The sequence below is a fragment of the Rhinolophus sinicus genome, chromosome 14 (genome assembly GCF_057876585.1).
Source record: "Rhinolophus sinicus isolate RSI-liver-muscle chromosome 14, RSI-T2T, whole genome shotgun sequence".
NCBI lineage: Eukaryota > Metazoa > Chordata > Mammalia > Chiroptera > Rhinolophidae > Rhinolophus > Rhinolophus sinicus.
The window spans coordinates 47,247,253-47,262,410 of record NC_142514.1 but is presented as its reverse complement, the minus strand read 5'-3'; the positions used below and the strand labels follow the sequence as shown (position 1 = coordinate 47,262,410).

At 39.3% G+C, this 15,158-nt stretch overlaps 1 protein-coding gene across 2 annotated transcripts in view; it reads right to left on the bottom strand.

Annotated features, from left to right (window-relative positions):
• Window positions 1–15,158, bottom strand: part of CACHD1 (cache domain containing 1) — a 210,117-nt gene that overhangs the window by 14,280 nt on the left and 180,679 nt on the right. For both annotated transcript variants that reach the window (XM_019731624.3, XM_088791181.1), the window contains exons 14-22: window positions 13,441–13,583; window positions 12,595–12,776; window positions 11,575–11,685; window positions 6,138–6,260; window positions 4,932–5,031; window positions 4,723–4,839; window positions 2,574–2,734; window positions 2,139–2,225; window positions 750–866 (exon numbers count right to left, since the gene is read on the bottom strand). In XM_019731624.3, coding sequence (XP_019587183.1) covers window positions 750–866; window positions 2,139–2,225; window positions 2,574–2,734; window positions 4,723–4,839; window positions 4,932–5,031; window positions 6,138–6,260; window positions 11,575–11,685; window positions 12,595–12,776; window positions 13,441–13,583 — 1,141 coding nt within the window. The remainder of the gene's footprint in view (window positions 1–749; window positions 867–2,138; window positions 2,226–2,573; window positions 2,735–4,722; window positions 4,840–4,931; window positions 5,032–6,137; window positions 6,261–11,574; window positions 11,686–12,594; window positions 12,777–13,440; window positions 13,584–15,158) is intronic.

Sequence of the window (15,158 nt, the reverse complement as noted above, 5' to 3'; positions counted from 1 at the left end):
GCAGTATCACTCTCCAAGAGAATATATGCAGTGTTTCTCAAACTTAACTGACTTTAGGTTCCTGTCTAACATCTCAATTTATTGGATGCCCTACCATTCCTTTGCCAAAATATACACCAAAAGTAGAACTGACTGCCCCTTCTACTCACTAACTCTTTAATCAAATGGCAACCTGAGCTACAATAAACAAATCACCTTGCTCCCACCCCTTTAGGCTACCATAATGTCTAGTCCCAAACACCTAAGGGAGGAGGGGGATGGAGCAGGGGACATGTAGTTTTCAGTTCTAAGAACTACCATGATGCAAGTGTATCTGCTTTCTGAGAAAAAACTGATAAGCTACAATGTGTGTCATACATAGAGCCTTGATTGCTGGGTTCTGGTTCCAAAGCCCACGAGTACTTGCCCCTGGCCCTTTTTTCTTCATGCCATGTCCCCTCACTCATTTACTTTCACATTTTATTTCAAGAATAACTTTCCCACCTACAGACAAGGCTTCCAACATATGGTACAAATGCTAAGCAACTACTACAAGTGAACACGGGACAACCTTAAACCTGGTAGATAAAAGGCATAAAGAAATCAGTTTCGGATCTGGAAAAGACACTACTTTTTAAAACACCAAGAATGGGAATGCTCAACATCAGCTGGAAAATATCAATGAGGTTGCTTGCTGGTCACTATTCTTTACTAAGTTCTGCTCCCAAAGCCATTATGTTGATGTAATGTAAGCACTGGGTACTGCTTACCCGCTTTCCATCCTCTGACTGCACCTGCTGTTGACACACTGGTGAAGAGCATCTTGCAGACCAGGGTCAATTGCTGTGTATGTCACCGGCTCCTGATGGACCTCGCAGCTTGGGTTTCTATTCAGGAGCAAGGTGGAGGTTAGGACCACGTACGTGCCAAGCTCACCATGCCCCTGGCCCCTACAGATCTGGCTTTGAATCCTGGCTTTGCCACTTAGCTATATAAAACCTTGGGCCAATCACTGAACTACTCAGAGCTTCAATTTGTTCATCTTTATGTGTAATAGAAATAATATAAAAATTAGGAAATCATAAATATTCAACAAAACAGGAATATATACATACAATCAAAAGTGGATGTTATCTCCTCTGACTCACCATTCTAAATGTTACTTTTCAGAAGTAACCACTGTTAACAGTTTAATGAGGGTCCTTTTAGACATTTTTTTCTATGCCTAAACAAACATATACACTTGACCCTTGTACAACCTGGGTTTAAACTGTGCAGGCTGACTTTTCAATAAATACCTGTACTGTTTTCATTCTGAGGCTGGGGGCCCACAGATGCAGATAGCTGACTGTACGCATTGATCTATCCCATTTTATATAGGGGACTTGAGCATTGGTGGATTTTAGTATCTGCAGGGGATCCTGGAACCAATCCCCTTCAGACACCAAGGGACAATTAAGTTTTGGGGGAGTCAAAGTTATATACAGATTTTCTACTGCATGGGGGTTTGGCACCCTTAACCCCTGCTTTGTTTAAGGGTCAATTGTACTAGTGTGTGTACATACAACCTGCTTTCATCTAGAGAAGGGACTTACCACAATTTATTTAACTGGCCTTAAAAATTTGTCACTAATATAAATAATGCTATGGTATGTGTGAGCATGTGTGTGTGAAAGGTACCTCCATATTTATCACACGGTTAATTTGAAAACTAAGTGACTTAATGTGCATAAAGTACCTGATACACGGTAGGCACTCAGTTAATGCTTGTAACAGTCTCACATTTTTTGTATGCAGCACACATACTATTAATACTTTCACAGCATTTAAATTTAAACCAGAAAGTGGACTTCGTTTTAAGATACTGCAGAGCTTGAAATCTGGCTCACTAAACAGTTACATCAGTAGAATGAATCATCCTTTTACGTCCCAACCCAAAACAAATCTACAAACAAGATTCCCAGTATACAAGTATAGTATGTACATACTATTAGATACAATATTATTATATTAATTATATATATAATTATAAATATATATTTTATATAAATATATATTTTTATATTATAAATATATATAATTTATATCATAAATATACAATTTATATTATAAATCTAGATATATAATTTATATTATAAATACGTATAATTTATATTTACCGGTTCTCTGCATTTGTGAGGTTGCCAGTACACTCGTTGACCTCTAGAGGGCACTCACAGGGACATTCACATTCGTTTTGTTCCATTCTGAAAAGCAAAAAGAAGGTTACTATGCAGAGGGTCAATAACAAACCATATATTGTACACGTACCAGGGGGAAGCAAAATAAACAAAATCCGAGCTAGAAAAGTGACAGTTAAAAAATAATCAAGACCAAAAGTTTAAAAATACAATTGGACTCAATCCATTGCTCTTTGGACAAGGATGCTACAAACAACACAGCTCTAAATGCTTCTGTAACCAGGACTTCCCTTTTCTCCAGGATATACCCAGCACTTTGTTTATTTTGCAGATGCCACTTCAGAATGATTGGCATCAGTTGAAATATTCAACAGCCCCTGGTTGAATAGAAAATATGACCCCATGTATTTTTACCGGTGACAGTTGAGACAGAGCCGGTCCACCATGCTGCAAGCACAGAAGGCAAGAGAGTCACACGTTTCATTGACAATGCCAACAAACGCATTGGTGCCCGGGATTCTCGCAAGTCTGTATTTAGAACAGTGGCTGCCATGCACGAGGTTCGTCAAATCCCCCTGTAGACAATCGAAATGTCAAAAGTTACAGACACTAATGCGAAGACTCAGCCCTACTGTGGTACAAACAACCTTTCAGCCGGTTGCTCAAAATATCTTTTTACAATAAAACTTTATTTCTGATTACAAAAGTAGTACATAGTCACTGCTAAAGAATTGGAAGGCAAAAATATTCATAATCCCATCAGTCACAGATAATGCTCATTTACCAGTTGTGTACATATTATTTATTCTCTTATCTATGCTTATACAGATAAAATTTGCATAGCTGATTTTATAATCTGTTCTTTCCTTTTCAACACATAATAGTATAACATCAAATGAAAATAAATGCAAGAAGCAATGAAAGACACATTTCAGGTAAGGAATAACTTGGAATTTATTCAAAGGCAAACCCAAACAACCAGAAAACATGCATGCCCCCTCCTTGGATAACAAAACCTCTCTTCTTCTAGAATAAAATTATTGAAAAACCAAAGACTCTTTAAGAGGCCAGTTTCCTGCTTCCAGAATATTTAAACAATCCAATTAAAGCAAGCATCCTTTTCTTCATTCTATAACAAGGAAATGTGATAGCCACTTACTTGAATTGCCAAATTTGTCACCCTATTAGGAAGCCAAAGATTCAAAAGTGGCATTGTAACATTGAGTATGGTCATTTTTCTGCATGTGAGTCATGTGTAGTAGGTCCATTATTTAATCTCAATGTTTCCATGTTATCCCCTATATGTGCAGCCTAACTTTGAGAATTATGGCACTGAAAGGGTTCTTAGAGGTCTAGACAAGTTTTCTACTGTTTGGAAGATGCCTGCCTTTACAGTATAAGCAAAATATAGGTGTAGTATCCTATTAGCTCCAATACTCAGGAAAGCTCCAATTCCATTTTGAAATTATTAAGAAATTATTAATAAGGCCATTAGTACTCAGGCCATTAAGAAATTATTCTAATTTATATTCCATTAAAGCTTGCATTTCTGAAAAATTTCTACCTGAATAGCCTGGCTTTGTCTTCTGAAGACTCAGGAAATTGTACAAATGATAGAAGATACATAGAGTAAGTAAGATGTACAGAAGATACACAGAGTAAGAGTAAGTAATATGACAGTAATCAGCCTCCCTCTGATTACACTCAAGTGTGTCAACGTCCTCTTTAAAGAGAGCACTCCCCAGAATGGTATGGGGTCTGAACAAAGTAATAACGACTGCCTTTACTTTGAATACACTATCCTATTAATGTATTCATTTTTAAAATGCTTTGATTCCCCTAGACAATTGTTTTTGCAACTGCTTTCTTTTGAGACTAAGTTTAAGATTTTAATTTAACCTAATACATCTTTAAAATTAATTTTTAATCATACATCGAGTGATATAAATACCCATTCTAAATAAAAAGCTTACTTCTTTTTAATAACTTCTTGAATGTTGGTTCTGACATTACCTCTTAGTTCTCTCCCAGCTAGGATTATTTACAAATTAATAAGAAAAACCTTAAGTTCTTTGACCATATCCAGGTAAGTGTACAGTACCTCAAATCATAGAGTATTCTAAGCTTAAGAGAAAGAAAGGACTTTCGAATGATCTACATGAGAATTCCCTTCTAACAGGGTGGATGACCAAGAACTGCCCTAAGCTGGCTTTAGGAATTTCAGGAGAGTGAGTGAACTCTAGAAGACAGGAAGAGAGGAACACATGGTGCCATATATATTTATACAAGAGTGTGAGAACAGACTTCTGCAGACATTTCAAAGGGCTTTGACTGGGTGAGTCTTTAAGCAAACAAACCCAAAACAAAACACCAAGTGTGAGACCTTAAAACATTCACTTCTCTGCTGTGGGCTTTCTAGTCCCCAATTGTCATACTGGGGAGTTGGGCTAAGGTCCTGTCCTATTATAATTCTAAGACAATCAAACAGCCAGGAGTAATCTTCAGATATTAACCATTATTCCACAGGGCAAAAGAATATGCGAGGATTAGGGGATCAACTTACCACAAGGCTAGTGTTGAATTTATAAAACCTCTGGACTGTTCTGTCGCTGAAGCTGTTGCACAGGTTTTTCTTTACGAAGTTGGGGTGGTTCAGGATATCATTTGCTACCAGAGGCTCCTAACAAGGCCAAGCAGAACAAAAGACATACGCCATGTAATTAATGGGCTGTAGGCGGTTGGAGAACTGAGCTATCAGCTTTGCACTCATACCTTGTGGGTGATGTGCTGCTGCTCCACGGGTGCATGTCCTTTGGGGTCAATGAGGGTTGGATGTGCCACCAGATAACCCCTGTCCTCCATTATAAAGCACCTGTACCAAAACAAGTGACATCCCTCAGTCATATAAGCCATTTTTCTATGTTTTCGGAGAGCATTTGTCATGCTAGCCCTAAAACAAATTGCATTTATCTCAGGTTCTCAAAAAACATCCATGGGCAACATAAAGGACTGCTGACAGGTAGAAAGATACATTATTCTGGCGGTAGTAGATCACTTTGCATACAGCTTAGGGTGAGAGATTTATACCTGCCTCTGAGGTCATCTACATAGTTCACAGAGAATGTGACACCCAGTCCAAGTAAGATGGACTCGAAGGTCTTTGGCCAGGTATGTAAATGGGAAGGTTATTCATTTTTCTGAGGAGGGAGATACTGAAAGAAGTGGCCTTGAGTATAAAGGCACCAACTATAAGTATATCATAAAATTTCTTCTTTCAATGATAAACATACATAAAATATGACATTCAGGGAACATACAAAAATATATTTGATGGAAACACTAAGTGAAGCCAGAACTGTTCTAATCAAGACTATTTTCTGTTCTATTTTACTCTACATTCGTCATAACAATTTGCTTTGAATCCTGCATCTCCCACTAAGGGCCAATGTGAAATGTAGCAGTGATATGAAGCAAGGCCCATGAGACTGAAATAAGAAAGCTATTTTTAAAAGTGGCCTGCATTAAACCAAGGGAATGCCCTTGCTTTGATCAGGCACGCTCTTTTGAAATTCAGGTGGAAAAGACTCAGTTCCATGAGCCTCTTTCTGGGGAAATGTAAAAGGAGCAGTCTACGTGTCTGGAAAAATCTCACAAAGACTTTGGTATAATAACTAACTTAACATACAAAGTACTACCCTGGAGAACCCTCTGGTCTTTCTAGCACCCAAGATACGGGAAACCTCTAATTACTGACTTCTAAAGAAATAAGAGCTTGGAGAATTCTGTGCCACAGTTATTCTCCTTGTTATGAGGCAAGTTTGTTTGCATAAATGACACACATCTTAGAAAAAGAAAAACAAAAACCTTCTTTACAGAACACCCAGGCCATGGATTCAAATTCTGGTCCTGTAGAGATACCTGACATCAGTTTCTTTGTATTTTGCAGCTAGAAAGGAAATGGCGTCCCTGAAGGCTTACCTTATTTTGTTGCCGCCATCTTGGTTACAAACTGGTAATAAGTCCATCAGAACTTTGTGGAAGTATCTAAGTGTGAAGTCAATGCCCATCACAGCCACAGTGTGCCCCGAAGACAGCTGTGTACTTCACGTGAAAAAGATCAAAGAGAACAAGAAGCATGTTTATTTAAAGGTAAAAGCTATGTTCAATCATAGGACATTGCATGGTATCAGAAATACATGCCTACTGCTCCTCCACACTGTCCACCTCTATAAAGACAATTAACTAAATGACTGATTTAGCATAACTTGGAGATTTGAGAGAAAAAAATGTAACCTAAAGGTAGAACTTTCTAAATAAGACCAGCCCAAAACATGGGCAGCTGTGGACTATGGTTAGTCCTGACTATACATGTTCAGACAATGGTTGGACTATTCTTTGGCAAGAGTATGGGGGTGGGAGGGAACAGGCATTAGAAGGAGGTTGGATACAGGGCTACTATGGTTCCTTCTAACAAAAAACCTTCAGACAAGGAACCTGAGTGACTCCCTTAATTATTTCTTTCATTTTATAGATAGGGAAATTGAGATCTCCTAAAGATTAACTGACTAGAGTAAGGTCACAAAAAACTTAGTAAAAACAATGTCTAGTTTTCTTTCTATAACATGAAGGTTGGCTTTACCCAAAACACAGCTCATATTCTAGAATAAGGCTCTTGGTTCACAGGCCAGTTCTTCCATAATTCTAAAGTGCTACTCTCAAAAAGAGGAGCACCAAGGAAGGCAAATGTGGAGTGTATCACATGATTCTAACCTTTTAGCTCTGGAATCAAGCAGATTTGTGGTCAAATCCTGGCCCTGTTGGTTTCTACCTATGTGGCTCCTGGGATGCTACTTAACTTTCCTAAGCCTCAGTTTTCTCATCTGAAAATGGGATAAATAGTATCTACTTCATAAGGCTGTTAATGGGACAAAATGAGATGGTGTGCTTAGCAAGCTGCCAAACATGTCAAAAACACCCAATAAGTTGTTTTAGGAAAAGTTACCCTAAGGAAAACTAAATAGGCATAAAGCTCTGTCCTAGACAGAGTGAGCTCATTATTTGTTCAGAGAAATTGCTGGCTCTATCAGAAGCATGGCACTCTCAGTTGGAACCTAGGTTCTCTTTCATCTAGTATGTTCATGGGCAGTTGGAAGGGCTTGAGTTACTTGACCAATGAACTCCTGTACTTCTGTGGTCAGGAATTTTCAGGGTTTACCCAACATGAGACGTTCCAAGAGTTCATCACCATCTATGCAGTTGATCTTTTTATAAAGAAAATACCAAAAGAAAAATGGCGCTGTGATTGACAAAAACCTTAAAAATAGTAATTGGAAAGCTCAGAAGGAATTTCCCAAAGTAAAATCCTCTTTTGAGAAGTCAGAAATTAGATGTGAAATTAGCTTTGCCATGTAGACAACCGCTCCCTTCTGGTTCCTGTCAACATTGATACTTGTATCTCCTCAAACCCATCTTGACCCCCCCAAAAAAAATAAACAGACCACTAGAGAAAGGGACCATGACCCATAAGCTTTGGACCCATGGACCATGAGCTTTGCTGTCAAAACTGTGTTTGGCATGGGGTGGGGGAGGAACTTGTGGGATTACCTTTGAGAGGCTACTGCCTCCATAAGAGCCCCTAGTGTTACTGAAGTCACTTCTATTCCACCATGGGAGAAATCCAAGACTCTGCTACCTTACATGCAATTGGTGTTTTGTAGCAAACAAGGTTTTGGTGAAGTATCAGTCAAAAGAAGTTTAAACGTCTCTAGGTTGTCCAGGAAAGAGTGAAGAGTCTAAACAATGGCCCTCATTATGATAATAATAATAATGGCTTCCATTTACTGAATATTCACAATTTATAGGCACTCTGGTAGGCATTTCAGTACATCATTTTATTTATTTCTCACAGAAACCTTATGAGCATTATCATGTCTAGAAAACCGAAGCTCGGGAAGATTAAATATGTGGCCAAAGTCACACAGTGAATAACTAGTGGAAGCAGGAATTTAAACTCAGTCTCTTCAACTCCAAAGCATGTAGTGCTGGTTAACCGTTGGGTTACACTGCCTCCTTGGATCTGCACGGCACTCACGAGTTTCTCAGCAATTTTACATGATCGAATTTAATGCCCTGCAAAGACTCAGGAAGGAATTCTAGTGCCCATTTTGTAAATGAAAAATTAGGTTTAAAATGATGAAAAGACTTAAATAAGATCGAGCACCTTTTATTTATGACATAGAGTCCAGTATGCAAACCTGGCTCTTTTACAACACTATAGCTGCCTCAGTGAAAAACACAACTCAGGTTTTTTGGGACAAGTTAATTTGGTTTCTAAACTTCCCCTGTTTGACTTCCATCTGCTCCAATATGATCAACACGCTGAAGTAAAAGCATGCACATTGCCCAGGTATGTCTAGCATTCATATTTTTACCTGCAGCTCAAAAATGTACACTGTTACCATAGCAACTCAGAAAGATTAACATCGAAAAACCAAACCCAGGCTACATTTCTAAGTACAATAGACTATACTGTTTGCAGCACTTGTCTGAGGTTTTTCACTGTCAGAGAGTTCTTGGATCAGTCCTTTAATCCTGACTGTATTTCATCCTCTCTACCAGCATTATCTTTCCCTAAAGAATGCACACCTAGATTTGTAGGCCACTAATAATGCTTATGGAAGAATCACAGCACCGTTACTGACAGTAACTAACTGATACGTGAGCTCTGAGTCAGAAAAGCCTCTCCCCTCTCAGGGCTATCAGCCAAACTACTGAAAACCAAGGGGAAAGGAGGATGCCTCGTAGGTGGAACATTAGCTTAAATTCTCTCTTGTGACCAATTAAAATGCCAGACATGAATAGCACGATAATGAAATAACTGCCATTTATATTTGGGATTCAACGTTGTCAAGGATGGTGCTAAGCATCTCTCAGTCTCATTATAATATTTGACCTGGGAATTATTATCTCTGTCGTACATATGAGGCTCATGGAACATAATAAAAATAAAAGTATTTACCATTTATTGAGCCCATACCATGTATTATTTATTGTAATCCTTAAATAATCATTTGAGATAGAACCTAATGTCCCTTTCATAGGTGAGGAAACCAAGGCAAAAAGGAACTTGTTTATAGTCACACAAACAGTAAATGGCAAATCTACTTTTTCAGAGTGGAATCCCATCTTAGGAGGGTGTTATGTTCTCAAGTTGGCACACGAGGCCAAAAGTCACTAGTAATTATTTGAAAAAACTGCCTTCGCAGAGCCCACATACCAATATATCCATGAAAGCCACAGTAGCTTTGGTTGAAAACCAGAAGTGGTGGTTGACTTGCCTTCTAAACTGTGCTGACTGAGAAATATTTGGCTTTAAATAATAAAGACATGCTCAGCTAAGGAAAACATTGAAATGATCAAGCCCACGGGCCCATATATTGATCAAGACAAGAGCAGGTACTTATTGCTGGAATACACTCTCATTGAGCGGACAGAATCCAGGATTTAAATGGCCATTTAACTCTTGTTAAACTCAAATAACTACATTTGTGTAGGTTAAACACATTATAAAAACTAACCAGATAAGGAAATCGAACCCAGATTTCCCTAACTTGAAAGCCCATCATATTTCCATCAAGCTTCATTTCGACTGACACCATGAATATTTATAAACAAAATGAAAATTTTTCCACCCATCCAAATTCCAACAAAAACGTGTATATACATACGTATGCGAGCATAAAAATCTGCACCTCTCTGTGGCAGCCCGCCCCCTCCCCAACAAAAAGAATACAGTATAGAAGGGAAAGCTAATGGCTCTTGATACTCAGTGGCCATGTGGGCAAAGCCTGATGGGATACCAGCGACGACGGATCATAGAACACATGGACTATCGTTTTAAACCTGCCTCTCAACTATGTCTTTACATTAAAAAAAAAAAAAAATGTATTGGGGAATATTGGGGAACAGTGTGTTTTTCCAGGACCCAAGTCCTGGAAAAGGACTCTAAGTCGTCATTGTTTTTTTTTCAATCTAGTTGTGGAGTTGTTTTCACTCTAGTTGTGGAGGATGCAACCACTGACCCATGTGGGAATCGAACTGGCAACCTGGGTGTTATGAGCACTGCGCTCTAACCACTGAGCAAACTGGCTGACCCCAACAATACTTTTAAGAATCCATTCCAGCCCATTCATTGTCATCAAAGACCAAGGTGACTACTGTCCCCTCAAAGAAACCACCTTTGTTTACTTTTTCTCAACTGATTAGACATGTAGGAGGGGTGACAAGTCTTGCCATTCAGACAACAGTAGGGGTATGCCTGACAGATAGTCTATAATGAAAACCATTGGAAAAATCTGTTCTAAATGAGCGTTTACTTGTTTATATGTGAAATACTACATTATGGGAGCCAGCTGACAAAGCCAAGCAGATACAATACTCTGCAAAGGCAGGGCCCTGCTTTGCATGGAGACACAGGTCACGATTGAAATTCCACACAGTATTGCTTTTCAATTCTTGTTCTCAATGAACCTGTGTTAGAAGAATCCTACTGAATGTCAGTCATTTAATATATAATGAGTACCAGTGAAAAGCATAAAGTTAAGCAAGAAAATCTGTTGCTCATAAATTTTAAGGCATCATTACAGGTACCAGTCAAAATAGGGTTTTTCTTGGTTGCTAGGGAAAAACAGCTATTTGTATAATGAAGGGATTAAACGTGTTCAACGTGGTCGACTTGCCTCTGCACCCAACATTTCACTGACATTTGTAGCTTAAATACTAAAATTTCAAAAGCAGGAAACATAAAGCACTCCAAATATATTTACAGTGCTACTGACATTTTATACCAGTCCTGGAAAATCAAATTTCCAAATGCCTTTTTATTTTTCAAGAGGCAGTGCAAGGACAAAGTAAAAACAACACACTCTCCTATATGATTCAAGAGAGTTAGACCCAAATTCCAGAGGTAATAACTTTGATGTCTTGATACTTTTTTCTTTCCCTAAAAATGCTCCTTTCCTTTGGAAAACACTCTCTAGCAATGATAATTGTTAGGGTCCTACTGTTATTTCTTTGGTTTGAGGCTGGCATTTCTACAAACTGCTCTACTGAATCTAACAGCTTTCTATTTCTTCTTCATAAGCATCGCCATGGCTGCCAAGAACAGGGCTAAGAGCTTTTCATCAACTCAACCATGATAACCTTGCGAAGTCGTATTATCCACATTTTACAGATGCCAGAAGGAAGCCCAGGGAATCCATGATGACACAGCTAGAGAAGATATTCAAACCCCAGCTTGCCTCACTTCAAAGCTCATGCTTTTGCCATTAATCTTTACTGTCTATTATTCTACTCAAATTTTCAAAATACCCTTGCTGTGTCAAAAAAAAAATGAATGAACTTAATTAAATGTTACCTGGATGAATGAATTGTATGACTGATGGTCACCACATAGCCAGCTCCTCCGACGTCTAAGTAAGGGCCAGTCAAAGAAATCAAACCTGGATTAGCTACTGCATGGAGATACCTAATGGAGACCAAAGACAGTCATGTTCTTTTAGGGTATGAACAACAACTCTGTAAATTTCAAAGGAAAGTGAGCTCATAACTCTAAAAAATATTTTACAGTTATAAATTGGGCCTATACTACATTACAATTCAAAAGGATTCCTGTCTCTCATGCCTGACTGTAGCGTCAACACAAGAGGTCAAGAAAATCTAAAATTCTCTTTTTAAAAAGATACTGAACTCAGTACATACCTGAGTTTCTAATAAGATCTATAGTATAGATGTTGTAGAGGCTAAAATAGAAGAAATGAATGAATAAAGTAGAAACAAATCCAATTTGGCAAATAAAAATTGCCCCCTGGATTGGTGAGGGTAGAAGAAGAGGCAGTGAAAATAATAGCCAACGCATTAGTGACTTAGTTACCAAGTAGCACAAGACTGGAAACACTGGTTTTATGCCCAAGTCACGCCCCCTAGTATACCACCTGACCAGAGTTTGTTATTAAAAATCAGAGTAAAAAGAAAGCCCAGAAATAAAAAAAGATTTTGAATGTATACACATTTATTTTTCATAGGTCATACGTGAGCTGTAATTTGATGCCACAATCCTGGGTGGTGACATTAAGTATAGCCCCTATAGACACATTGCACACAAGGTAGGAGTCAAGCAAACCATTAGGGATTGAAATGGCCGAGCATAAAGCCTTTCAGTCTCAAAATTTCAATGAATAGATAAAAGCACTGTACACAGAGGAAACCCACAAAGCTGTTAATACATTAAAAAAAAAACTGTTCAAAAACATGTTTTCACTGCCATTGAAAGTATCTTCTTTAATGTGACTGCCTGAAGTTGTTTTATTATATGTACTTATCATGTCTCTCCAGGATTTGGGGGGAACCGTTGATAATGGAAGCCCCTAAAACTTACCATTGTCTCCTAGTGGGATCAAATGCTTTGTCCATGAGGGAACCAGGATAAATTCTGAGGACGCCATTGGGTGTTGCTATGTAACGGCGGACAATGTAAGTGTTCAGGCTACTCATTTCCATTTGTGTCATCCATTCATCTGTGACGTGGCTGGTAGCCATTACTTCATTTCTGACAGAGAACTGGGAAACAAAGGAAGACATAGCAGGGATCCTTTAAGACTCACATGAAAAGAGAGTGGACTGCTGGCAGGGCTTCCCAAAGCTCTCTTGCAGAGAAGCCAAGCCCAATTACTTCTTAAAAATCTTTTCCACAGCAGATGGATACAGCCAAACTTGGTGAAAACAAAAGCTTACTGAAATATAGTCAGTGTATGTGTGAATGTGTGATTTATTCAATTGTTCATCCTAGTCAGGCTTCCTATGTGTATAGACCCCACAGTGAAGCATTCCACACACACGTACACACACGCAGCTAACTGTCTTCTCCTTAAACTTCATCATATTTATCTCACAAGAAAATAGGGGCACTTTACTTCTTTCCCCTGGGAAAAATGGGGCAGGGTAAGTTTCCCTGGTCTCTACACCATACCCCCCACTTAGAAAATCCCTAAGTGCATCTATGGCCTGAAAGAGATTCTTCATGTGCCTCACAGAGCTTCTTAATCCATCAGACAGGTCATCACTGACCGGGCCTCCCCTGGGCCACATACTCTGCTTTTCAGGCTCTCCAGCTGAGAGGCACAGATCCAGAGCTGGGCTTCCCACTTCAAAGGTTCACTGCCAGGAGCCCCTTCCAGGCCCATGGAGGGGTACACCAGAAAGGCGGCCCCACGCCAGCACTCACTTTGAGTCCTGGGTTAGCAATGAGGCGGGTATTGTCGCTGAGATAGGCTGTGTAGTGTTCCACCATGCGCTTTGTCTCAGGCTGGCTGAGGTGTTCGTAGGGGGAGGAAAAGCTGCCAGCAGACAGCATGACGGTTGGACTTTCTGAAAGAGAAGCAAACAAAGCAGGTCTGAGAACACTGAGACTTCCTCTCGGGCCCAAACAAAAGCATCCCTAAGGCTCTGCCAACCTGTCAGTTACGGTGGTTTAAAGTCTTCCGTATGCAAAGCAAGCAACTCGACACTGAGCTACAAAGGAGAAAAGCCACATTCTCTCCCTTCAGGGAGCTTACAGTCATGAGTGCACCAGAAGAGAACACGTACACACATATACGAATGCCTGAAATGGCAAATGTTCAAAATACCTTAGACCTACACATAGTATCTTATATTTATTAGGATCGAGGAGGTAGGATATGACATGGAGCCAGACTGGAGTGAATCTTGGTTCCACTATTCCTGGCTGTGTGATGTTGGGCAAGTTGTAATATATGTAATATCTAGATCATCTGCAAAGTGGAGGAAATACCTGCACCAACCTTATAGAGTTATGGTGAGAATTATATCTGCTAATATACGGAAAGCAAATAAGTTAATAAATGCAAAGCATGTAGAACAGTGCTTGGCACATGGCAAGTGCTCTAAGTGTTGACTATTATTGTTCATATTAGTATTATCTAGGAAGAAGGGAAAATGGAACACTGGAGTCAATGCAAACATCAAGTATAAAAAATTATTCTCACAGATGGGGACAGTCAAACTGGGCATAAACAAAAGCTTGTGGAAATACCACAAGCTTTTGTAAATACCACACGCTATGTAGTTACTTCTCCATACTTAATTGTTGGTCCTATCTGAGAGGAAAATCCCAGTTCTCTATTTAAGACAGAAATCCTCCCAGGGAATTACATTATGAAACATGAACACTGCATCTTCGGCTCTGGAATGTTCTACTGTGCAATCATATTTTTTAAAGCTTGAGAAAGCACCATCACATGTCCTATCTCGTTTAAATGTGTGGGTCATTTTTCTATTCCTTTTGTAGTTCTCCCCCGTGGTGTCTTAGTTCCTTGTGGCCTAGCTATCTCTGACAGTGTTGGACATGGTACTTAAAAACAAATTTGTAGGAAGTGTTACAGCCTAATAAGGATAGGAATATCTTCCTCCAGAGAAGACTGTTGTTTGATTCTGCCAGATGCCACAACCCCAGAGGAGGCCGGATGGTTAGGTGGAAACAGTTCTCAATAACTGGCCAAAGTGCTGCACCGTGGGACTTTGGTATTCAACTAGTCCATGACTAGCTATGCTTGAGGTTCCTTAGCCTACTCAGATGGCAGGAGTCTTACTAAGTCAAGGGTTGATTTATTTCTATTCACCCTCACCCTTAAGATGTAGTCTGTTAGGACCTCTGCTACAAGCTTGTGTGTGTATGGGTGGTTTCGTTAGTCTCTACCTTTTGGGGACCTTGGATTTGATTTTCTGCCTCTCTCCCCAGCCCCAAGAAGCTGACTAAAGAGCAGCTTAATTTCAGTTGTTTCTCCTGGATTGGTAAATACGTGCATTGCAAAAGCGGCTTTCTGTGTTGGCTTTCTTCTCTAGGTTCTTATATTCTTCTAGACGTTGACTCAGTACCTAATTATCATGTTAGTTCTTTGATGATTTTCAAGAAGACATTTTCTA